The sequence below is a fragment of the Pelophylax lessonae genome (assembly GCF_965119305.1).
Source record: "Pelophylax lessonae genome assembly, chromosome: 4".
NCBI classification, from domain to species: domain Eukaryota; kingdom Metazoa; phylum Chordata; class Amphibia; order Anura; family Ranidae; genus Pelophylax; species Pelophylax lessonae.
In genome coordinates, this window is record NC_138771.1 from 617239642 (window position 1) to 617265995 (window position 26354).

Here is a 26354-nt window from a genome sequence, read left to right on the forward strand (position 1 = left end):
GCTAGGGAGGATGCTGGTTGCTATGAGCTATTGGGTGCTATGAAGGATCTTGGTTGATATGTGCAATGGCTGACATTGGGCATGCTGTTTGTTATAAGCTACAGTTGCTATGGAGGATGCTGGTTGCTATGAGCATCAGTTGCTAGTGAGCATGCTGGTTGTTATGAACTCTAGTTGGTATTCAGGATGCTGCTTGCTATAAGCTATGGTTGGTAAGGAGAATGCTGGTTACTATGTGCTATGGTTGCTATGGAAAGTGCTTGTTTTTATGAACAGTATATTAGTATAAATTCCAGTTGCTGCGAATTCTGTTTGCCAGGGAGGGTGGCGTTTGCTATGACCTGTGGTTGCTAGGAAGGATGCTGGTTACTATGAGCTATGGTTGTTTTGGAGGATGCTGGTTACTATAAACACTAGGTTTATAGGGAGCTTCCTGATTGCTATGCGGTATGGTTGCTAGGGGGAGGATGCTGATTGCTATGTGCTAGGGTTTCTAGAGAGGATTCCGGTTTCTTTACGATACTGTTGCTATGGAGAATGGTGGCTGCTATGAACACTGGTTATAATATACTGTAAATACATGTTGCTATGAGCTCTGGTCTCTAGGGAGAATGGTGGTTACTATGAGCTACAGTTACTACAAAAAATGCTGTTTTTTATGAACTATAGTTCCTAGTGAGGATGCTGATTGCTATGAACTCTGGCTGCTTTGGAGAATGCTAGTTACTATAAACACTGATTGACAAGGAGCATGCTGTTTCCTATGAGCTATGGTTGCTAGGGAGGAAGCTGGTTGCTATGTGCTATAGTTGCTAGGGAGGATGCTGGTTGCTATGATCTACAATTGCTAGGGAGGATATTGGTTTCTATAAGCTATGGTTGCTAGGGAGGATGATGTTCGCTATGAGCTACAATTGCTAGCAAAGATGCTGGCTGCTATGAGCTATGGTTACTGGGGGGGATGCTGGTTGCTATGACCTGCTGTTGCAAGGGAGGATACTGGCTCCTATGAGCTACTGTTGCTAGGGAGTATGCTGTTTGCTAAGAAGGATGCTGGTTGCTATAAGCTAAAGTTGCTAGGGAGGATGCTGACTGCTATAAACTATGGTTGCTAGGGGGTGTGCTAGTAGCTCTGTGCTGTGGTTGTTAGAGAAGATGTTGGCTGCTATGAGCTATGAAAGATGCTAGTTGCTATGAACACTGGTGTCTATGGAGGAGGTTTTTTGCTATGATCCATGGTTGCTAAGGAGGATGCTGGTTGCTTTAAAGTATGGTTGCTAGGGGGGATGCTGGTTGCTATGGTGGATATTGGTTATTATGAACACTGGTTGTAAGAAGGATTCTGGTTACTATGAGCTGTGGTTGCTATGGAGGATGCTATTTGTTATGGTCTATGGTTGCTAAGGAGGATGTTGCCTGCTATGAGTTCTGGTTGCTTTAGTCTATTGTTGCTAGGCAGAATGTTGGTTGCTGTGTATTATGGTTGCTAGGGAGGATGTCAGTTGCTATGTTTTATAGTTTCTAGTGAGGATGCTGGTTTCTACGAAATCTGGTTGCTTGGAAGGATGCTGGTTGCTATGAACACTGATTTCTAGGGAGTAGATTGGTTGCTATGATCCATAGTTACTAAGGAGGATGCTGGTTGCTATGAAGTATGGTTGCTAGGGAGAAAGCTGGTTGCCATGTGCTATGGTTGCTAAGGAGGATGCTGATTACTATGAACTATGGTTGCTAGGGAGGTTTCTGGTTATTATGAACAATGGTTGTAAGGAGGATGCTGGTTACTATGAGCCGTGGATGCTAGAGAGGGTGCTGGTTACTATGTGCTATGGTTGCTAAGGAAAATGCTGATTACTATGAACTACGGTTGCTAGGGAGGAAGTTGGTTGCTATGGAGGATGCTGGTTATTATGAACAATGTTTGTAAGGAGGATGCTGGTTACTATAAGCTGTGGTTGCTAGGGAATATGTTAATTGCTTTGGTCTATGGTTGCTAGGGAGGATGCGGCTTACTATGAGTTCTGGTTGCTTGGAAGGATGCTGGTTGCTTTAGTCTGTGGTTGCTAGGGAGAATGTTGGCTGCTATGTTTTATGGTTGCTATTGAGGATGCTGGTTGCTATGTTTTATGATCGCCAGTGAGGATGCTGGTTGCTATGAGTTCTGGCTGCTTGAAAGGATGCTGGTTGCTATGAACACTGGTTTCTGGCGAGGAGGCTGATTGCTAAGGGGGATGCTGGTTACTATAAAGTATAGTTGCTATGGAGGATTCCCTATCCCCCATAGTTGCTAGGGGGGATGGTTGTCATGTAGTATGGATTTAAGAAGGATGCTGGTTACTATGAGCTGTGGTTGCTAGGGAGGGTGCTGGTTATTATCTTTTATGGTTGCTAGGGAGGATGCTGGTTGCTAAAGGTTACGGTTGCTAGGGAGGATGCTAGTTGCTATGAACACTGGCTGTAAGAAGGATGCAGGTTGCTAAGGACGCTGTAGTGACTGTCCGTGTGTCTCATGGAGGTCTAGGACCCCAGCGCAGTGTCGCTTTTAGCCGGTTACCATGGTTTCCCTGTCTCGCCGTGTAGACTGCTTCGGACGCCGCAGAGTGACGTCACGGCTGAGCAGCGTAGGGTGATGACGCGTAGTAGTGGCGGCGGTGGCGGGAAGATGGCGGCGGCGGTGTGTGTAGGGGTGCGGATGATGGAGGCGGTTGTGAACGGGCTGCTGGAGAGGGAACTGAGTGAGGGGGAGCTGGCTGAGACCATCCGGGGCCTGCGGGAGCATGGACTGCTGCGAGGGGAGGTGAGCCGGACCGGAGGGCTTTGTGTGAGCGAACCGTCTGTATCCTGTGTGTGAGAGAGCCGAGGGCGGCACATGGCGGTGGGGGCTTTCCTCTCACTGTGTATATCCACTACACTACCAGACTGCAGAGGGCTCTGCTGGGGAGAGGAAGGCCGGTGTGTGTCCGGAAAATCTTCCCCCACCTCTACCAGGCTGACCCAACATAGTGTATGAGAGGAAATCTAATGTGTATCCAGGAAAACCTTCCCCCACCAGACTGACCTAACATAGTGTATGAGAGGAAATCTAATGTGCATCCAGGAAAATCTTCCCCCACCTCTACCAGGCTGACCCAACATAGTGTATGAGAGGAAATCTAATGTGTATCCAGGAAAACCTTCCCCCACCAGGCTGACCTAACATAGTGTATGAGAGGAAATCTAATGTGTATCCAGGAAAATCTTCCCCCACCTCTACCAGGCTGACCCAACATAGTGTATGAGAGGAAATATGATGTGTATTCAGGAAAACCTTCCCCCCACCAGACTGACCCAACATAGTGTATGAGAGGAAATCTAATGTGCATCCAGGAAAACCTTCCCCCACCAGACTGACCCAACATAGTGTATGAGAGGAAATTGAATGTGTATCCAGGAAAATCTTCCCCCACCAGGCTGACCTAACATAGTGTATGAGAGGAAATTGAATGTGTATCCAGGAAAACCTTCCCCCACCTCTACCAGGCTGACCCAACATAGTGTATGAGAGGAAATATGATGTGTATTCAGGAAAACCTTCCCCCACCGGGCTGACCAATGACCTAACCTAGTGAGAGATATCAGGAAATATAATGTGTATCCAGGAAAACCTTCACCTATCAGGCTGACCTATTGACCTTACAGTGTGTTTTGTATTAGGAATAATAATGTGTATCCAGGATAACCTTCCTCCACCAGTACCAGGCTGACCCAACATATTGTATGAGAGGAAATATGTGTAAACAGGAAAACCTTCCCCTACCGGGCTGACCAATGACCTAACCTAGTGTGTGGTGGTATCAGCGGAAACATTACGTGTATCAAGGAAAACCTCCCCCCCGACTCCATGACCTAACATGGTGTGTGGTATTAGGAAATATAAATGTATCCAGGAAAACTTTCCCCACCAGGCTGACTTAATGACCTATCATGGTGTGTAGTGTGTATCCAGGAAAATATTCCCCCTTCTGGTACTTGTCTGAGCCAGGGACTGAATGAGCAGAAATAGTGGATGTGTGGTGTCAGGATACCTTGGAGGTGTATCCAGGAAATCATTCCCCCCACCAGGATCAGACTCACCCAGTGATGTAATGGATCAGTAAACACAATGAGGTTGATGATTTGATAAAGGCAAATATACTGTGCTCTGCAAGTGCAACTGCCCCAGATCTGAGGGGGAGCTCTGCTGATTTTTATCATCCAATCATGTGCAAGCAAAAATGCTTTTTTTTATTTTCCTTGCATATGATTGGGTATTCTTTGCAAAGTGAAGCTTTACCTAATTTACTAAGCTCTGGAGCACTGGCGGTGCACATTATACTTGCCTTTAGTCAATTGACCCCAATGTGTATTCAATAAATGACTTTGGTGGACGCCGGTGTTCCCTGCATCCCAGTGCAGACAGTTCCATTCACCACAACACTACAGTAAGTCTCCTACATACCAATCTTGGAGTTGCAAAGATGTGAACATGTGTTTGCACAGTCTTTTTTTTTTTTTTTTTATCATTCAACCCACCTGTCAAAATTTGACAGATCGCCGTACCAACACACTGAACACGGGCAATGTTGGTGCAGTGATCTCCCTGCTGTGCTATTGTTTTCTGACAAGGGGAAGAAAAACAGTAAGATACAAAAAGAAACACATTTCTCTTTGTATATTTTGGCTGAGCAATGTTGTTGATAAACATTGCCGGTTGCTTTTTTTTTTTTTTTGACAGGCGGGACTTTAGTTTACACTTCAGCTGTCAACAGGGGAACCCCACTGACAGATGAATGAGTCAATGCGGTGGCCACGCTCCTTAATAACCAATTGCCGGCTTTTCTTTAAATTACAGCGGTCAGCGGGGTAATCCCGCTGTCAGCTGAAAGGACAGAGCCTGAAAGTATCGGTTTATCAGTGCAACCCTGGTTATAACCCTCCCTTGCTCTGCTCAAAATGAAAAACAAGTTTTGCCTATTGTTCTGCTTTTAAATTGTCATCTTTTATCAGATGTAAATAGAAATGTTTGTCGCAGACTTTCACACTTTGTAGAAATGAGTGTGGCACAGTGTTCAGTATATACTTTCCTTTCACTGAGTTTGGGGATCATCAGACCTCAGTACTCTCACACACCCACCTATCGGAGTGTTTTATTTTTGCATACCTGCAGAAGATGATGAAGTAGGTCAGAAAGAGCCCCTCCTATTAATATTGGCGTAACTCCTCCCAAGAGCCAGCTCACTGCTTGCATCAGAGCTGAGGAGTACTGAGGCAGGTCACTGTGAGTGATGTTTTCATAAGCTGTGTACAGTATCCTGCCATTCCCCAAACCCCCCCCCCCCCACCAGCTATGATCTTCCTGCATTGCATTGAGAAGCACTGAGACCCAGTAATGACATTAGGCTTTCTTTAACCACTTGCCGACTGCCTAACGCCGATCTACGTCGGCAGTCAGCCCCTCACAGGCAAACTGACGTAGGGCTACGTCACTAGCTTGTGAGGGTCTAGGGAGCGAGCGTGGTCACGGACCCCCCCCCCCCCCGCGCGTGTGACCAGCGGACCCGATGTCCGCCGGTCACTCGGCGATCGGCGGAGGAGAGGGAGAAAGTCAGGCGGCTTGTGTAAACAAGCCGCCTGTCATTCTCCTCAGTGTAAAAACACTGATCACAGGGATCTACTATGTAGATCCGTTGATCAGTGTCCTTACAGCTCAAGCCACAGCCAATCACAGTAGAAAGCACGCCCCTAGGGACACACACACAGCCCCTCCCTCCCAAATAAAGTTAACCCCTTCACTACCAGTGTATTTTTACAGTAACAGTGCATATGTATAGCACTGATTACTGTAGAAATGTCACTGGTAACCCCAAAAGTGTCAAAAATGTAAGTCAAGGGTCCGATCTGTCCGCCGCAATGTCGCAGTACCGCAAAAAAAATCGCAGATCGCCGCCATTACGCGTTAAAAAAAAAAAAAACAACAAAAATGACAAAAATCTTTCTCTTTGAGTAAACGCAATAACTTTTGCGCAAACCAATCAAAATACGCTTTTTGCGATTTTTTTTTTTTTTTTTTTTTTTTCTTTTTTTTTTTTTTTTTTTTTTCTTTTTTTACCAAACATACGTAGCAAAAAACAAATTGGCCGAAAATGTTAAAAAATTTTGATTTTTACATTTTTTTGGGGGGGAATTTCATATAAAAATGTGAAAAATATTGTTATTTTTGCAAAATTGACGCTCTTTTTTTGTTTATAGCGCATGATCAAAAAATCGCACAGGTGATCAAATACCACCAAAATAAAGCTCTGTTTGTGGGAAAAAAAGGACGCCAAATTTGTTTAGGTACAGCGTCGCACGACCGCGCAATTGTCCGTTAAAGTCACGCAGTGCCGAATCACAAAATACCCCCTGGTCAGCAAGGGGTTAAAATCTTCCGGGGCTTAAGTGGTTAAAGAGGAAGTAAACCCTCATAAAAAAAAAAAATGAGGCCGTTCCTTCAGAGCGCATGCGCTGATGACGTCATCGGCTTTGTGCACTGTAAATATCTCCTAAAGGGGGGAAATTTAGGAGATATTTATAGCGCCTATAGGTAAGCCTTATTATAGGTTTACCTATAGGTAAAAGTCTTTAAAGTAGGGATGCACCGAAATGAAATTCTTGGCCGAAGCCGAAGCCGAATAATAATAAAATGCTTGGCCGAAGGCCGAAGGCCGAATACCGAACGCGGTGTTTTGCATTTTTTAACATAAAATATGCCCATCAGAGTGCCCCTTAACATAAAATATGCTCATCAGCATGTCCCTTAGCATAAAATAAGGGGCACGCTGATGGGCTCATTTTATGTTAGGGGGCACTCTGATGGGCACATTTTATGTCAGGGGGCACGCTGATGGGCACATTTTATGTCAGGGGGCACGCTGATGGGCACATTTTATGTTAGGGGGCACTCTGATGGGCAAAACAAAACATTTAAATCAGCATTGCTCTTAACATAAAATATGCCCATTAGCGTGCCCCTTAAAATGAAATATGCCCATCAGAGTGCCCCTTAACATAAAATATGCTCATCAGCATGTCCCTTAGCATAAAATAAGGGGCACGCTGATGGCCACATTTTATGTCAAGGGGCACTTTATAGGGCACTGTGGCAACAACATATGGCAGTCTGCACACTAATGCTTGTGCAGCTGCCAGCAACTGTATTCTTCTCTCCCAAATGTGCTCAGCTGCACATCACATACCTCTATAACTGCAGCCAGAGCCAAATGCCGCGAACAGGGGGGGCGGGGGGTGGACCAAGTGTGAAGGAGCCGCCAGTCAGGAGCAGGGGGCGGGACGCGCGCGTGACGTCACACCCCCCTACGCGGCCGGACAGGACACCAGCGGGAAGGGAGCCGCGAGCCGCGGTCAGGGCGGAAGCTACAGAGAATGCATACATATCAGAGGGTTACTGCAGAGGACATAATAGAGGACCGCGAGCCGCAATGAGGTGAGAGACATTGTTCGGCTTAAATTATTCGGCCTTTTGATTTATTCGGCCGAACACCGAAAGTGCCATTTTCCCTATTTTCGGCCGAATAATGTTCGGCCGCCGATTATTCGGTGCATCCCTACTTTAAAGTGGGTTTACAACCTTTTTAAAAATGTCATGAGCATGTTGATGGAAGAGGGACTTCAGCTTTAATAATGTCCTCCTGGATATGTATCTCTTTGTATTCCGTGCTTGAACAAAAAAAACCTGATTGGTGGCTGGAAACTTTAAATTATCCATAGAAATACAAACACTTTAAAGCGGTAGTATCCCGCTTTTTTTCACTTTTAACTACAGGTGAGCCTATAATGCGGCCTATAATAAGGCTTACCTGTAGGTACAATTAATATCTCCTAAACCTGCACGGTTAAGGAGATATTACCACTGCATGAAGCCACTGACGAGTGCGGCGCATGCGCTCTGAAGGTCCGGGGGGGACCTTCAGAGTTCCTTGCCGGGAATTGCCGGAAAATCACTCCCGTGCGCATGCGCGGGAGTGACGTCATGGCGGCTCCGGCCAATCACAGCGCCGGAGCCGCCAAACCCGGAAGAGACACTGAGGGATCATGGCAGCGCCCACAGCGATGTCCGGGGGTCCGTGTCAGGGCTTCGTTCTAAGGTAAGTGTTTCATAATGAGCTAGTATGCAATGCATACTAGCTCATTATGCCTTTGTCTTGCAGGTTTTTTTTTTTTTTCTTGGATGAGTTTACTACCGCTTTAACCACTTTACCACCGGAGGATTTTCCTGCTTTACGTCCAGGCCACTTTTTGCAACTTGGCACTGCACGACTTTAACGGACAATTGCGCGGTCATGCAACGCTGTACCCAAATGAAATTTACGTCCTTTTTTTTCCCACAGAGCTTTCTTTTGGTGGTATTTGATCACCTCTGCACTTTTCATTTTTTGCGATATTCTGATATATAACATTCCCAAAAAATTTTTTATAAATCAACATTTTTTAACATTTTAGGCCAATTTGTTTTCTGCTACATATTATTGGTAAAAAAAAATCACAATAAGCGTATTTTGATTGGTTTGCTCAAAAGTTATTGCGTTTACTAACTAAGGGAAAGATTTGTCATTTTTATTGTTTATTTTTTTTACTAGTAATGGCGGTAATCTGCGATTTTTATTTTTTTTTTTTTTTTTTTTTTTTGCGGGACTGCGACATTGCGGCGGACAGATCGGACCCCTAACTGACATTTTTGACACTTTTGGGGTTACCAGTGACATTACTACAGTAATCAGTGCTATAAATATGCACTGTTACTGCAATAATGACACTGGCAGGGAAGGAGTTAACACTGTTGGTGATCAAGGGGTTAAATGTAAGCCTCATGCTTACTGTGTGGGGGGAGGGGATTGTGTGACACAGACACAGATCGCAGGTTCAGCTATGCTGAATCCTGTAATCTGTCAGTGTCTGTCACTTAGGAGATCCGCCCGCTTTGTTTACACAAGCGGGCGGATTTCCTCACTCGATCCCCAACAATCGGTAAAGAGCGGTGGTGATCACCACCTCTCCTCCCCTGGCCCGACTCCTGCTGTGTCAGAATACAGCGGGAGTGAGCCGCTGGCAGCACGCGCGCGCCGCTGAGAGAGGGGAGAGTCTGGTGACGTAGGTCTACGTCACCAGACGATAACGAGCCACTTTGCCGCAGTAGCAGCTCAGTGAGCGGTCGGCAAGTTAACTGTAACACTGTTACTACCTGCTTTGCATTTACCTGTATGCCGACCGCCTGCCGCATATATACTGCGGCAGGCTGGCTCGGCTGCGCAAATTGCTGTACCTGGACGGCAGTCCGCAGGAGCGCTCCTGGGGGCTAGCACGCGCTGCCCGCGGTGTGATACTGTCTACATTAGGCAGTGGCGATACCGATCCATGGGACCGGCCGCACCGATTGTCGCCTGACACCCGCGATCACTCCCTGCTGAGAGAGAACACCAATCCGCTGTTGTAAACACAGACAATCGTTCTTCTCTCTGTAAATGTTCACTCCTATATAGGAAGACAGGACTCTGTGATCATTTTGCAAGTCCCTCCTCCCCACAGTTAGTAAACACACCCTAGGCTCACAATTAACCCTTTGATCACCCCTAGGTTAACCCCTTCCCTATCAGTGTCATTAGTACAGTAACAGTGCATATTTATAGCACTGATTACTGTAGTAATGTCACTGGTACCCCCAAAAGTGTAAATAAAGGCAGTTAGGGGTCCGATCTGTCCACCGCAATGTCGCAGTCCCGCTAAAAATTGCAGATTGCCGCCATTACTGGTAAAAAAAAAATAAATAAAAATGACATAAATCTTTCCCCTAGTTTGTAGACGCGATAACTTTGTGCAAACCAATCAAAATACGCTTATTGGGATTTTTTTTTTACCAGAAATATGTAGCAGAAAACAAATTGGCCTAAAAGGATGAAAAAGTTGATTTTTACATTTTTTTGGGGGGAATGTTCTATAGCAGAAAGTGAAAAATATTGATTTTTTTTTTTTCACAATTGTCGCTATTCTTTTTGTTTATAGCACAAAAAATAAAAATCGCAGAGGTGATCAAATACCACTAAAATAAAGCTCTATTTGTGGGGAAAAGGGACATAAATTTTATTAAGTTACCGCATCGCACGACCCCGCAATTTGTCGACAAAGTAACGCAGTGCCGAATCGCAAATCATGGCCTGGTCATTAGGGGGGAAATCCTTCAGTCCAGAAGTGGTAATATAGAGCGATAAGACCTCATCTGGAATATGCATTCAGTTTTGGGCACCAGTTCTTAAAAAGGATATCGGGGAACTGGAGAAAGTGCAGAGAAGAGCAACCAAACTGATAAGAGGCATGGAGGAGCTCAGTTATGAGAAAAGATTAGAGGAACTGAATTTATTCTATCTTGAGAAGAGGAGATTAAGGGGGGATATGATCAACATGTATAAATACATAAGGGGGGATATGATCAACATGTATAAATACATAAGGGGTCCATATAGTGAACTTGGTGTTGAGTTGTTCACTTTAAGGCCAACACAGAGGACAAGGGGGCGCTCTTTACATCTAGAGGAAAACGGATTTAGTCTCCAAATATGGAAAGGTTTCTTCACCGTAAGAGCTGTGAAAATGTGGAATAGACTTCCTCCAGAGGTGGTTCTGGCTAGCTCAGTAGATTGCTTTAAAAAAGGCCTGGATTCTTTCCTAGGTGTAATTAATATACAGTAAGGGGGTACTAAATTTTTTTTTTTTTAAGGTTAACCACTTAAGCCCCGGAAGATTTTACCCCCTTCCTGACCAGGGCCTATTTTGAGATTCGGCACTGCGTGACTTTAACGGACAATTGCGCGGTCGTGCGACGCTGTACCTAAACGAATTTGACGTCCTTTTTTTCCCACAAACAGAGCTTTCTTTTAGTGGTATTTGATCACCTGTGCGATTGTTTATAGCGCATGATCAAAAAAAAAATTGCGACAATTTTATAAAAAAAAATAACAATATTTTTCACATTTTTTTATATGAAATTCCCCCAAAAAAATGTAAAAATCAAATTTTTTTAACATTTTCGGCTAATTTGTTTAATGCTACCTATGTTTGGTAAAAAAAATCGCAAAAAGCGTACTTTGGTTTGCGCAAAAGTTATCGCGTTTACTAACTAAGGTAAAGATTTTTTTTTTTTTTAACGCGTAATGGCGGCGATCTGCGATTTTTTTTTTTTTTTTTTGGGACTTCGACATTGCGGTGGACAGATCGGACCCTTGACTGACATTTTTGACACTTTTGGGGTTACCAGTGACATTACTACAGTAATCAGTGCTATACATATGCACTGTTACTGTAAAATGACACTGGCAGTGAAGGGGGTAACTTTTTTGAGAGGGAGGGGTTATGTGTGTTCCTAGGGGCGTGATTCTAACTGTGATTGGCTGTGGCTTGAGCTGTAGGAACAATGATCAACGGGGGAGAATGACAGGCGGCTTGTTTACATCAGCCTCCTGCCTTTCTCCCTCTGCACCGACGATCGCGAGTGACCGTCGGACGATCGGGGGGGTCCGTGACGGAGTGCGCTCGCTCCCTAGAGCCCTCACAGGCTAGCAACGTAAATATACTGTGAGCAGTCGGCAAGCGGTTAAAGCGGAGTTCCACCCAAAAGTGGAACTTCCGCTTTAGGGAGTCCTGACCCCCCGACATGCCACATTTGGCATGTCATTTTTTGGGGGGGGGGGAGCGGGTACCTTGTTTTGACAGGTGCCCGCTCCCACTTCCGCTCGGAGCGCCGCGGGGCCCTGAGCGGAATTTCTCTCCCCCTCCCCCCTCCCTCCCTGCAATCTTCTGGGACACGTCAGAGGTCCCAGAAGATTGCCGGCCAATCACGGCGCGCAGCGCGACTCGCGCATGCGCAGTGGGTACCCGGCTGTGAAGCCGCAAACTGTAACAGCCGGGTGCCCACAGCAGTGATGCCGGCGCCGAGGGAGAGGATCGAGGCTTCCGGCGGCCGCATCGCTGGACATGTGGGACAGGTGAGTAAATGGCTGGAACTCCGCTTTAAGTTGATCCAGGGAATATCTGATTGCCTCTCGGGGGATCAGGAAGGATTTTTTTCCCCTGCTGTAGCAAATTGGATTATGCTTTGCTGGGGTTTTTCGCCTTCGTCTGGATCAACAGCGGGTATAGGATTGTGTATATGGGATTGTATGGTTGGGTTTTTAATACTGTTTTTTTTTTTTTGGTTGAATCAGATGGTCTTTTTTCAACCTGACTAACTATGTAACTATGACGGAGTGTTGTGATTTATAAGTTCTCCCCACAAACATTTACAACATATGAGTTTGGGTTGCCTAATTCATGCCACTAGGAGGCCATTCTTATCTACAAGACAACTGATGAGAAGTGGGTTGAAGTGCGCCTCATTGTAAAATATCTAAATTCTCAACCCAGATGGCCCTAACAATGTGGCACATGGATGAGCTCAGTTGCTACTGCAACAAAGGAAGTGAGACTCCCATCAATCTGCCACTGATAGTGCTGTGCCAGAATCACATGCAAAGTCACCAGCACTCCAAATAAACGCATTTCACTTGTTTATTGTAAAGACGGCATCACATAAGGCATAAAGAAACAACATTTTGGGGGCCTTGCAGGGTGCTTTTCTCAGGGCAACATAGTGCCATGACCTTGAGAAAGGGACCCTGCTAGGCCCTAAAATGTTGCTTTATTATGCCTTGTGTGATGCTTTCTCTACAATAAATGTGTAAAACAAATAACTTTGCATCTTTGCAGAGGTAGAGAGAGAGAGATCTTAACTGCACATATGTCAAGTTTGAAGTCGGTGCGGCATTCATTCCTTCGATGTTGGGGTTACACACCCAACCCTTTTATTGTATTGGAAAGGTAATCTTGGCCTTTAAAGTGGAATTTCAGCCCAAAACGAATTCTTCTTAAAAATGTCCCCTCCCCTCTCCCAATGCTGCCTGCCCTATGTAAAAAAAGATCTGTGTGCTTACCGTTTATCAGTCCGCTCAAGTCTGGTCACGTGATCCCGTATCTCCACTGTGTCAGGGGGTGTTTGACAGACTGGGAGCGCTGATGTCACCTATAGGCTCCCATAGCTGAGCCATTGTGAGCACTCCTTCCTCTCCCCTGCAGCTTCCACTCACTGACACAGGAGAACTGAAGCTGCAGGATCATGTGAACGGACTATTAAAAGTTTAAAGTATAACTAAAGGCAAAACATTTTCTTTTTGGATAGAGTGGAGATGGATTAGAACACCTGTCAGGTTTTATTGCTGTCTGTGTTCCCATTAGGGAGATTTACCCTCTCTATTTTTCCTGTTTACCATTATCATTGAAAGTGAAAAAACCCTAGGGGGGTTCGAGGCTCCCTCCGTGCACCTGCTGATACCCCCCCCCACGACCCTCCCCTACTTACCCAGCTTTCCTTCCAACCCTGCCAACCGAGCCCCCCCCCCTCCCCCCACTCGGCCCCTGGCGTACCCACTTAAGAGCTATACCTTGGTTTTGGTTGAGACCCCTTCTGTGTGGGGGGTCCATCCACGCAGTGTGGCCTCGGCCACACCTACAGTTTGAGCGTACCCTCATTGCATCCCAGACGGGACGCCGGGTCGATCCCATATACTTATTGCATTGCTACATGTTGTTTGAATGTTACATGCAGCAGTTTTGTATTTCAATGCGCCTTGTTTTATCAAGGCATGTACCTAATATTTTCACTGCATGTTGCTGTACCACGTTTCTTTTGCCTTCAATAAAAACCGTTTAAAAAGAAAGTGAAAAAAAAAATCCCAAATTTTGCATCCTTAGAAAAGTAATAGAGGGGCTATCTTCCAATAGGGACACTAGTTTTGGTAATCAAGGGGTCCCCAAGGAATTCCCTTAATTTGCAGGGAGTTTTTTTTACTTCCTGTTTGGCTATGGGACAGGAAGTGAAGAGAAATCTCCAAAATGGGACATGGATGGCAAAATAAAATCTGACAGGGATTATAACCCTCCCTTGCTCTATCCAACAAAAAATAAGTTTTTCCTATAATTCTAATTTAAGCATAGGTTAGTGATGGGCAGGAATCCCACTGATTATTCTAACTATAAGGGTCCTTTCACACGAATGATCCAATCAGATCCGCCTGTCAGTTTTTTTAGGCAGACCTGATCGGATCCTCCATGCATCCCTATGGGGCAGCGGATGTCAGCGTGAAATCCAGACGCATGGAAACGCTATTTTCCATCCGTCCATCAGATCGGATGAGAACGGACAGGCCATCCGTTCTCATCCGATTCCCCCATAGAGGACAGCGGGGATCTGACTGCTCCGTCTCCGCACACAGAGCGGAGACGGGAGCTGTCGCCTGCCTGCTCAGTGGGGATCGGCGGATCGATCCCCACTGAGCAGAGAACAGACCGCGCCAGACAGCGCATCATGTGAAAGGACCCTTACACAAACTAGGAAAATTCTGGCAGATTCAGGACACAGAGGGATCATAGCTATCAGAATTCTGTATCTTCAAAGCAGATTTACAGAGATGACGTTGTCATTTAATTTGTTGATGACTTCTAATTTTTTCAAACTGTTAAGCTTATCATTTAAGAAATAAAAAAATAAAAGAAAAAGCAAAGTGCTGAGTCATAGCAACCCAAATGTGGATATGCATCTAAATGGCACTTATATGGTGACGGTAAATATAATGAATCTGAATGATCTCTTTTGGATAGAGGTTCGTTGCATTTGGTCAGTCATTGCTGGACTAATGTGTGGCTTCTTGTGTTTTATCATTTTAGGGTTCCTCGGCTTCCTTTCCAAGTCTCCTGGCTAGCTGTAACTCCCGGTTGGTGTCGCCTGCTACCAGGTACAGGAGTCCAACTTCCTTTTTCTGTTCCACAATGAAGCATGTTGTCATTTATCGTGTTGCATGCTCTCAGATTTCTATTAACCACTTTCCGACCCCTTAACTGGGAATATACGTCATTACTATGCCTGCAGCAAGATGTCATAACCCTGGTATCATTTTTTCCCTTAGGTGAGCTGGCTTTCCGATAAAAATGATCCCAGCAGCGGATTCGCCACAGGATCACTTTTAGAAGTGACTGGCGAGGTGGCCCCCTCCCGCCACTATCCGGGCTAACGTTACCGATCGCTGAGCCCAGGAACCATCCGGCGTCTGCAGGGTTTTTGTACAGAGATAAGCGATGGCTCGATGACCACCGCTCATCTCTATGCCCTTGGAGGACTAGAGCGACGCCGACGTCCCTTCTGGTTCTTGGGCCATGTAAATTTTTTTTTTTTCTTAAAGTGATTGTAAAGGCAGAAAGCTTTTGTTATCCTAATGCATTCTATGCAACCTTCTGTGTGCAGCAGCCCCCCTAATACTTACCTGAGCCCATCTTTATCTACACACAGTGTAAAAATGATAAAAATATAATAAAATAATTTTTATTTATTTTTATTTTATTTTTTTAACCGGTTGCCGACCGCTGCAAGTACAAATACTGCGGCGGTCAGCCCCGGCCAGGCAAAGTGACGTATGGGTACGTCACTTGCTTGTGAGCCAATAGCGGGCGAGCGAGCGCCCGCCCCGGCTCGTCCCTAGGAAGTCCGTGCGTGTAACCGGCGGACCCGATGTCCGCCGGTCACTCGGCGATCGTCGGTGGAGAGGGAGAAAGGCAGGCGGCTAATGTAAACAAGCCACCTGTCATTCTCCCCTGTGTAGGAAGACTGATCATAAGGTTCTACTATGTAGGACCGTTAATCAGTGTTCCTACACCAGTAGCCATGTCCAATCACAGTTAGAATCACGCCCCTAGGGACACACTTAACCCCTCCTTCCCCAATAAAGTTAACCCCTTCCCTGCCAGTGTCATTTTGCAGTAACAGTGCATATTTATAGCACTGATTACTGTAGTAATGTCACTGGTAACCCCAAAAGTGTCAAAAATGTCAGTCAAGGGTCCGATCTGTCCGTCGCAGTACCGCAAAAAAAATCGCAGATCGCCGCCATTACGCGTTAAAAAAAAAAAAACACACCAAAAATGACAAAAATCTTTCCCTTTGTTAGTAAATGCGATAACTTTTGTGCAAACCAATCAAAATAAATATATATATAATTTTTTTTTTTTTTTACCAAACATATGTAGCATAAAATAAATTGGCCTAAAATGTTAAAAAATTTTGATTTTTTTTTACATTTTTTTTTTTTTGGGGAATTTCATATAAAAAAATTTGAAAAATGTTATTTTTGCAAAATTGACGCTCTTTTTTTGTTTATAGAGCAAAAAGTAAAAATCGCACAGGTGATCAAATAACACCAAAAGAAAGCTGTGTTTGTGGGAAAAAAAGAACGTCAAATTCGTTTAGGTACAGCGTCGCACGACCGCGCAATTGTCCGTTAAAGTCACGCAGTGCCGAATCGCATAATACCCCCTGGTCGGAATGGGGGTAAAATCTTCCAGGGCTTAAGTGGTTAAAGATCTCCGTCCTTGCGTGTTTGTCACACCCACATATATATGTACACGGTGTTTGCACCACACATGTGAGGTATCACCGTAATTGTCTGAGCAAGAGCAATAATTCTAGCACTAGACCCCCTCTGTAACTCCAATCTGGTAACCTGTAGAAATGTTTAAAGTGTCGCCTATGGAGATTTTTAAATACTGTAGTTATAGTAAAGCAGAAAAGTAATGACATGTTCGGTATCTATTTACTTGGCGTAACATCATCTTTCACAATTTACTGAAGAAAATGGGGTATATATTCACTCTTCCCATTTTCCATTAAAACCTCTGCTGCTTGTCACCACCAACTTCTAGGTTGAAAATGGCCATCATTATTCAACCCCTTCCTGTTAGCAAAGGCTGCCATAGCGGACTGGCCAAAGGACAGCTAGAATTAGGATATGTATTTGGTAAGATCTTAAAAGCTTAAAAAAAGTTTTCTATTTAGTGACCATTTCATATTTATTACAATACATGGGGTCAGAAGTAAGAATGAATGAACTTTTATGTTTCTACTCAAACCACAGTCACCCGTAACCAAGCATAACACCCACAAAAACTGGTGGTGTAAAAGTCAGCTCACATACAAAGGACCATCCCAATACGTAGAGTGAGGGCTGATATTCCTAAACTGAAGGGCGGTAAATGTAAGAGGACTTGGCCTGTGACGTTTCTAACGTTGTCTTTGTTTTCCAGGATCGAAGGCTTATCTCTCTTGTCCTTGGTTGTTGAGGAATCTCCTACAGATGTATTCCAGCAGCATTGTATCTCCTGGATTCGCAGCGTCTTGCAGGTTATACAGGTAAGATTCCATATTGGTGCCCATGGATGTCAAACAAACCCATAGGGTGTGGTAATCTGGTGTCCACAAAATGTTGGCCATATAGTGTACAGTATATGCTGAGGAGTGTAGCATTCTCACCTTTATTGGTAGATCACATGTTCACTTTAAAGTGGAACCAAATTGTATCTAAGCACCACAAACTGAAAACTCTATTTATCACTTAAGGACCAGACCTATTTCTGGCACACGTTGTTTAAAAGTTAAAATCAGTATTTTTTGCTTGAAAAATACTTAGAACCCCCAAATATATATATATATATATATATATATATATATATATATATATATATATATATATATATATTTTTTTAACAGGGACCCTAGAGAATAAAATGGAAATCTTTGCAATACTTTGTCACACTGTATTTTCGCAGTGGTCTTACAAACGCAATTTATTTGGAAAAAACACACTTTTCTTAATTAAAAAAAAAAAAGGAAACAAAGTTACCCCAGATTTTTTTTTTTTATAATGTGAAAGATGATGTTACGCTGAGTAAATAGATACCCAACATGTCATGCTTAAAAATTGTATGCGCTTGTGGAATGGTGACAAACATTGGTATGACATTTCTACAGGTTACCAGTTTAGAGTTACAGAAGAGATCTAGGGCTAGAATTATTGCTCTCACTCTAATGATCGTGGCGATACCTCGCATGTGTGATCTGAACACCATTTACATGTGGGAGTGACTTGCGTATTACTTCTGCGCGTGAGCTTGGACAGACGGGGCGCTTTTAAATTTTTTTTCTTACTTATTTATTTTACCTTTTATTTTTAGATTTTTACTCTGTCCTTTTTAAAGAAAAAATTTTTGATCGCTTTTATTCCAAGTGCAAGGAGTGTAAACATCCCTTGTAATAGAATTAAGCAGGACAGGATCTCTTTAATGTAAGATCTGGGGGTCAAAAAGACCTCACATCTACCCTTAAAAGCAAAAAAAAAAAAATTTTTTTTTTTAGCAAGAAAAAAAATGAGCCCTGTAAGGCCGTTGGGAGGAAGTGATGTATGACATTGCTTTGGTCCTCTATAGCCATAGAGTCGAGTGGGGGCCATCTTGCCCTCATTCGGCTTCCTGCACAGCACCTCAGAGGACCGGATCATTTCCCCCGCTACTGATGGCTCCGGTAAGCGTAGAAAATGTCCGGTAAGCTGTGGGAGCACCTCTCCCGCCGCCCATAAAAGTGATCCCGTGTCGATCCTCCGCTGGAACCACTTTTATGTGAAAGAGGACCGCCCGCCCTGTAAGAAAATACCGGGGGGTTATGACAGCTATCTGCTGCCATTACCAAGGTATTTAACGTCAAAATACCGACGGAAAACTGCAGCGGGCGGTCTGGAAGTGGTTAATTAATTTCTATTATTCAAAGCAAACTCCCCCCATCTATCCACGTCTCCCTGTGGCCATCTTTAGTAGGAGAAGGTGATTCATGTAGCATTTACGTCCTAGGAATCCATCTGCCCTTAGGCCAGGCATGCAGGCAGGAGGGTGTGCTTAGGCTGAGAAAGCCCCTTCTGTACGGCTCCTGGGATGTACAACATCATTTGGGCCTTGCCCAGTAACCAGGAAGCTACTGCAGAATTATAAGAAAAAAAAGTTTAAAACAAGTAAATATATTATATCTTCCTATTTACTAATGCTAGAAGCATAAGGATTCAAAATAGTTTGTTTGAGAGAGTTTAGCTCCACTTCAACCACCTGCAATGTACTGCGGACGAGCGGCGTGCCCATACGTCATTGCCTACCTCCAGCCTTTGGGCACGCGCACACATGAAGCAGAGATGAGAAACTTGGAGATCAGTTAGTAAAAGCAGCACACTATACACACATTACACAAACATTCACATATTTAACCCCTTGATCACCCTAGATGTTAACCTCTTCCCAGCCAGTGTCATTAGTACAATGACGTGTATCGTAAGATCACTGTATTAGTCAGATCGTCTTCCGCACTATCGTAGTCCTGTTATAAGTCATTGATAGCCACCATTAATAAAATAAAAACCTCAGTATATACACCTTCGTTTGTAGGCGCTATAACTTTCACGCAAACCGAACTATATAAACTTATTGGGAATTTTTTTTTTTTTTTTATCAAAAATACAAGTCCCTCTCAAAAAATTAGCATATTGTGATAAAGTTCATTATTTTCTGTAATGTACTGATAAACATTAGACTTTCATATATTTTACATTCATTACACACAACTGAAGTAGTGCAAGCCTTTTATTGTTTTTAATATTGATGATTTTGGCATACAGCTCATGAAAAACCAAAATTCCTATCTCAAAAAATTAGCATATTTCATCCGACCAATAAAAGAAAAGTGTTTTTAATACAAAAAGTCAACCTTCAAATAATTATGTTCAGTTATGCACTCAATACTTGGTCGGGAATCCTTTTGCAGAAATGACTGCTTCAATGCGGCGTGGCATGGAGGCAATCAGCCTGTGGCACTGCTGAGGTGTTATGGAGGCCCAGGATGCTTCGATAGCGGCCTTGAGCTCATCCAGAGTGTTGGGTCTTGCGTCTCTCAACTTTCTCTTCCCAACATCCCACAGATTCTCTATGGGGTTCAGGTCAGGAGAGTTGGCAGGCCAATTGAGCACAGTAATACCATGGTCAGTAAACCATTTACCAGTGGTTTTGGCACTGTGAGCAGGTGCCAGGTCGTGCTGAAAAATGAAATCTTCATCTCCATAAAGCTTTTCAGCAGATGGAAGCATGAAGTGCTCCAAAATCTGATAGCTAGCTGCATTGACCCTGCCCTTGATAAAACACAGTGGACCAACCCCAGCAGCTGACATGGCACCCCAGACCATCACTGACTGTGGGTACTTGACACTGGACTTCAGGCATTTCCCTCTCCCCAGTCTTCCTCCAGACTCTGGCACCTTGATTTCCGAATGACATGCAAAATTTGCTTTCATCCGAAAAAAGTACTTTGGACCACTGAGCAACAGTCCAGTGCTGCTTCTCTGTAGCCCAGGTCAGGCGCTTCTGCCGCTGTTTCTGGTTCAAAAGTGGCTTGACCTGGGGAATGCGGCACCTGTAGCTCATTTCCTGCACACGCCTGTACACGGTGGCTCTAGATGTTTCTACTCCAGACTCAGTCCACTGCTTCCGCAGATCCCCCAAGGTCTGGAATCGGTCCTTCTCCACAATCTTCCTCAGGGTCCGGTCACCTCTTCTCGTTGTGCAGCGTTTTCTGCCACACTTTTTCCTTCCCACAGACTTCCCACTGAGGTGCCTTGATACAGCACTCTGGGAACAGCCTATTCGTTCAGAAATTTCTTTCTGTGTCTTACCCTCCTTGCTTGAGGGTGTCAATGATGGCCTTCTGGACAGCAGTCAGGTCGGCAGTCTTACCCATGATTGCGGTTTTGAGTAATGAACCAGGCTGGGAGTTTTTAAAAGCCTCAGGAATCTTTTGCAGGTGTTTAGAGTTAATTAGTTGATTCAGATGATTAGGTTAATAGCTCGTTTAGAGAACCTTTTCATGATATGCTAATTTTTTGAGATAGGAATTTTGGTTTTTCATGAGCTGTATGCCAAAATCATCAATATTAAAACAATAAAAGACTTGCACTAGGGGGCGTGGCCTGGCGCAGCATGTGAGAGGACGTGTGTGAGAGGAGCTCCGCCGGACCGATCTCCTTTACCGCTAATCCTGCAGCCCTCCGGGCACGATAATCCTCCCTTCACCTCCCGCACACCCGCGGCACTGACCTCCGCATGTCTCCGCCGAAGAAAGGCTCGGAAGCTGCGGCAAAACTGGCTGCATTCCGGAGGCTGGAGAAGGAGGCCCCGATCCAAGATGGCGCCGGCCCGTCGCTCGTGGTGGAGGAGCCGGAGAGCCCTGCTACATCCAAGGTATTGGAAGCGATTGCCACCTGCCAGACCATGCTGACGACTAAAATCGAGGAGGTGAAGGTAGATATATCACTGATGCGTCAGGATATGCAGAAGCTAAGGGACAGAGTTGGTGAGGCTGAACACAGAATCAGCGAGGTGGATGACTCCCTCCCCCCATTGCAAAGCTCCTCAGACAGGCTGCAGCAACAAGTACACCTTATCCTTCAAAAACAAGATGACATGGAGAATAGGCTGCGCCGCTGTAACTTGCGGTTCATTGGCCTCCCGGAGGGCTCTGAAGGTGCAGACCCCTCATCTTATTTGGAACAATTGCTCACTCAAACATATGGCAGAGAATCCTTTTCACCCACTTTTGTTGTGGAACGTGCACATCGCCTCTCAGGGCGTCCCCCCCCCCCCCCCTCAGGGTGCACCCCCCCGCACATTCATCGCTAAATTCCTGAACTATCGGGACAGAGATGCCATATTGCGCCTGGCCAGAGTTAAGGGGAACATTCCATTTGGAAATCACAAAATAGCGATTTTCCCCGACTTCTCTGCTGAGGTCCAGAGGCGCCGCAAGAGCTTTTTGGAGGTCAAACGCAGGCTGCGTATCAAGAATATCAAATACTCTATGTTGTACCCGGCCCGTCTTAGAGTGGAGGGTGAGGACCGAGCCCACTTCTTTGAGGATCCGGAAGCCGCCATCTCCTGGCTAGAAGGACTGGAAGCTAGAGCCTGACCACCTTGCCCTGGCGACTTCATGACACTTTCTCCCTGATTGCCTGTGCCTTGTGCTGCTGCTGAGGTGGGGGGGGCTTTGTAGATCCTGAGGAACTCAAGACTTTGTACCCCCCTTTCCCCCCCCCCCCTCATTTCCCTGACCCACTGCTCCTGTGTTTGACCGGCGGAGCATCCTAGCTCCACAGATGGAACTGATTTTTCTGTTCTCTTCCTATGGATTTCCACCTGCCCATAGGTTTTGCTACCCAGCGATACACCCGTTGGTTTTCGCCCCCTACACCCGCTCAGGCGTGTGTTTGTGCCCAACTTCCCTGTTGCCCCCTGCGACTTCTGCTGGACCTGGGCCCCCGGGCCCCCTTGCTTGTCCTAGTTGTATTTTGCTGTATTTTTGCTGACTATCCTGGGGGTCCCTGGCCTCCTGTTCTTGCTTTTTACCAGTCGCATGCGGGCCTGTTCTGGTTGAGGCACTTGTTTGGGAACATGCCCGCACAAGTTGGGGTTGGTGCAGGGCAGGGAGGGGGGTTTGGGGTATTACCATTGTTTACAGTTTATAATTGGTACAATCTCTATACTGTTTCTGTTCTATGCACATTGACCTCAAGTAATAACTGCCTGCTCTTTTACTGCCGTTTATTAATGTTAGTGTATGACCGTGGGATTGTTAGTTCTGTGGCCTTGTTGCCTGAGATCCTGGGAGCCTCCGCTCCACGCTCCGTATTACCCCTGCCATGGCCGCATTGAAATTGTTGACGTGGAATGTCAGGGGTATGCGCGATAAGATTAAACGGACGGCTGTCTTTAATGTTCTACGCCGTGTCCGAGCTGACATTATAGTACTGGTGGAGACACATTTGGAGGGCCGCGTACAGCAGTCTCTCAAACGGCCTTGGGTTGGCTGGGTGCATCACTCTGCATATAGCTCGCACTCCAGGGGTGTGGCGCTTCTGGTGGCCAAGTCGGTGCATTTCCAGCTCCTAGGATCTCAGGTTGACCCAATGGGTAGATATGTCTTCCTTAAAACGTCAGTCTATGGGGAATTGATGCTTCTGATGGCTTTCTATGTGCCCCCCCCTTACTCTGCTGTGGTTATAATGGAGGGATTGGCGTTTATGGCACAATGCCCGGGGGCCCCGGTGATCTGGCTGGGCGACTTTAATAATGTGCTGGACTCGGGTCTGGATAGATCCGGTGGCGCCTCCCAGGCGCCGCCGGGGTCGTCCCCGACCAGGTTCTCCCGATTGGTGGAGAGCTTTGGTTTGACCGACTCCTGGCGTAGCAAGTACCCCGCTCAGCGTGCGTACTCCTGTTTCTCGGCTGCACACCATTCTATGTCACGCATTGATCTGATATTGATGTCTCGAACCCTGCTCCCCAGGTTACTGGCGGCAGGCTTCGCCCCACGGACTCTGTCTGATCACTGCCCTTATTGGATACTGTTGTCCTTGCCCTGCAATAGACCTCCCCCGGCCTGGCGCCTGAATCCCGCCTGGCTCCCCTTGGTGTCTGATGGGAACGACATTGAGGGGACCTGGACACAATTCTTTTCTGATAATGAGGGCACTGCCTCCCCGGCTGCAGTGTGGGAGGCATTTAAACTGTTCGCCAGATCCACTATGATTTCCAAAATTAAAGCTGTTAGAGCGCGGGCTGCTGAGGAGATCTCCAGGGCAACGGCGAATCTGCTTGAAGCTGAACAGGCCTTTATGGCGGACCCGACTCCGACGCATGAATCCCAGTATAAATTGACCTCTAAAGTCCTTTCCCAACTTGAATATGAGAAGGCGAAATCTAAGATGTTTTTTCAGAAGCAGAATCTGTTTGCACATGGAGAGCGGGCGGGGAAACTCCTCGCATATTTAGTTCATTGTGAGGATAGGCCCCCGGTAGTTATAACTTTGAAGGATGACCTGGGTAATGAGATCACCGATCCTGCTGCGGTGACAGTGTTTCCGATCATTTTTTAGTACACTTTACACCTCTAGGGCCCCCGCTGACTGCACTGACATGCATGACTTTCTGGACTCTATTGCCTTTCCCACATTGACACCCGACCAGTTGGCGACCCTCGAGGCACCCATTTCTGTGGAGGAGATTGCAGCAGCCGTGTCCGAGTTCCCTAGATCTAAGGCCCCCGGCCTGGACGGCCTCCCGATTGAATTCTTCTCCCAATAATCGGAACTCCTTTCTCCTAAATTATTGGCTTTGTTTCAATCTCTGTTCAAGGATGCAGCCCTGCCCCCTTCTATGCGGGAGGCGCTAATTGTGCTCATCCCCAAGCCGGGCAAGGACTTGCACGCCCCAGAGTCTTACCGTCCCATCTCTTTGCTCCCAGTAGACACTAAAATCCTTGCGAAAATTTTATCCCTCCGTCTTAACAAGGTGATCCTTTCACTCATACACTCGGACCAGGCCGGGTTCATGCCTGGGAGGAACACCTCATTTAACCTTCGCCGGTTATTCATGAATCTCCAGGCACAACACGACGGAATGGGCGGCAGGGTGGTGGTCTCCTTGGACACGGCTAAAGCATTCGACTCGGTAGAGTGGCCATTTCTATGGACCTGCCTGGACCGATACGGCTTTGGACCTAATTTTATTAAGTGGGTCAAACTTCTATATAGCGCCCCGGTAGCTAGGGTCCTGGCCAACGGCTGGCAGTCGACCGCCTTCCCTTTATCCCGTGGCACTCGACAGGGGTGCCCCCTCTCCCCCCTGCTGTATGCCCTGGCCGCTGAGCCCCTGGCGATGGCCATTAGAGCACATCCCGGGATTCGTGGCCTACGTAAGGGACCGCTGGAGGAGAAAATCAGCATGTATGCTGACGACACTTTGTTATATTTGGAAGACTCTCGAGATTCCCTGCTCACAGCCCTTTCTTTAATTGAACGGTACGGACGGTTCTCCGGTTTTCAGATAAACTGGGATAAGTCACAAATTCTCCCGCTTGACAAGAGCCCGCAGGCGATCGCCCCCGCAAACCCGGCCCTGCAGTGTGTATCCCGCATTAAGTACTTAGGGATTCAGGTGACAGCTAGCTCAGCAGATTATGTCCCAGATAACGTTCAACCCTTGTTCCCTCTGCTTAAGGCCAAAATTCAAGTATGGTCCAAATTACCTCTGGGAGTGATGGGTAGGGTCAATTTAATTAAAATGATTCTTCTTCCCAAAATTCTCTATGTTGTATGGCATTCTCCTATATATCTGCCACTCAGGCTGTTTAAGCAGATGGAATCACTCCTCAAGACCTTTGTTTGGGGTGCTAACCGGCACAAGATCTCCTGGCGCAAACTCAAAAATCCTACAAATCTAGGGGGGTTGGCCCTGCCGGATTTTAATCTGTACTATCTGGCAGCTCAGTTGTCCCAGTTCTTTCACATTGATAAAACGGATAGAGAACGCTTCTTGACCCTGCTCTGCCCTGGGTGGGCTCATCCCCTCGGGGACCCCCTCCTAGTTATCCTTAGGGGTGTCAGGGGCTCGCCGGAGCCCCTGTGCCCCAGATCTCTCCTATATCCCTATTGTCGGATCTGGGAGGTGGTAGCGTCCAGGCTTCGGTGCTCTCCGTTCCATACGCTCACCCCTCTGTGGCATAATAGTACATTGCGTGAGTTCCTCTCCATCCCTGACCTGTCGATATGGAGTGGGAGGGGTATTCTCCTCCTTAGCCATATCTCCACGACCACTGGTCTGCGGTCTTACGAGACCCTGCAAGACCAGTTTGCGCTCCAGGGCCCCATGCACTACAGATACTTACAGCTCTCCCATGCTTATAGATCTCAATTCCCTGACGGTCCTCCTGAGATGGAATCGGTCACCACCCTTGAGATTGTTAAAAGTACAGAACCCAGTCACCTCATTTTCATGTTCTACTCTGAGCTCCACACACCTTCTTCGACCACTTTAGCTTATGCACTTAAGACCCGCTGGGAGCGCAATGTGGGGGCCATGGAGGATGAGGAATGGGAGGATGCCCTGGAGACGTGCCGCAGAGTGTCGCCAAAACTGTCGGATCGCCTTACCCAGACCTTTATAATACACCAGGCTTATCTCACCCCGCTCAGACTGTCCAAATATCACCCTGACTTGGTCCCCTCTTGTCCTATGTGCGCAGACCCTGATGCTTCCTTCTTTCACCTATTGTGGAGCTGTCCCCAACTACAGACTCTATGGCAACAGGTAGTCACATTTCTGCACGACAAAATGGGGTCTCCTCTACAGCTCTCCCCTAAGGAGTGTCTCCTGGGGGTCTATCCGGATGGAGAGATGCCCAAATCCACTGTCATATTTCTTCAGGAAACTTTGTTTATAGCGCGTAAATTGATAGCCAGGCGGTGGATGAGACCTACTCCTCTTACTCTAGGAATGTGGATTAAGGAAAT

The 26354-nt window shown here is 46.1% G+C and overlaps 1 protein-coding gene across 1 annotated transcript in view; it reads left to right on the top strand.

The window, feature by feature from the left end:
• Positions 1–2629: 2629 nt before the first annotated feature.
• PELP1 (proline, glutamate and leucine rich protein 1) overlaps positions 2630–26354 on the top strand; it is a gene marked incomplete at its 5' end in the record, with an annotated part of 79343 nt that continues 55618 nt past the window's right edge. Inside the window, 3 exons of the mRNA XM_082257017.1 lie at positions 2630–2797; positions 14824–14891; positions 17230–17335. Of these exons, the coding sequence (XP_082113143.1) occupies positions 2630–2797; positions 14824–14891; positions 17230–17335 (342 nt within the window). The remainder of the gene's footprint in view (positions 2798–14823; positions 14892–17229; positions 17336–26354) is intronic.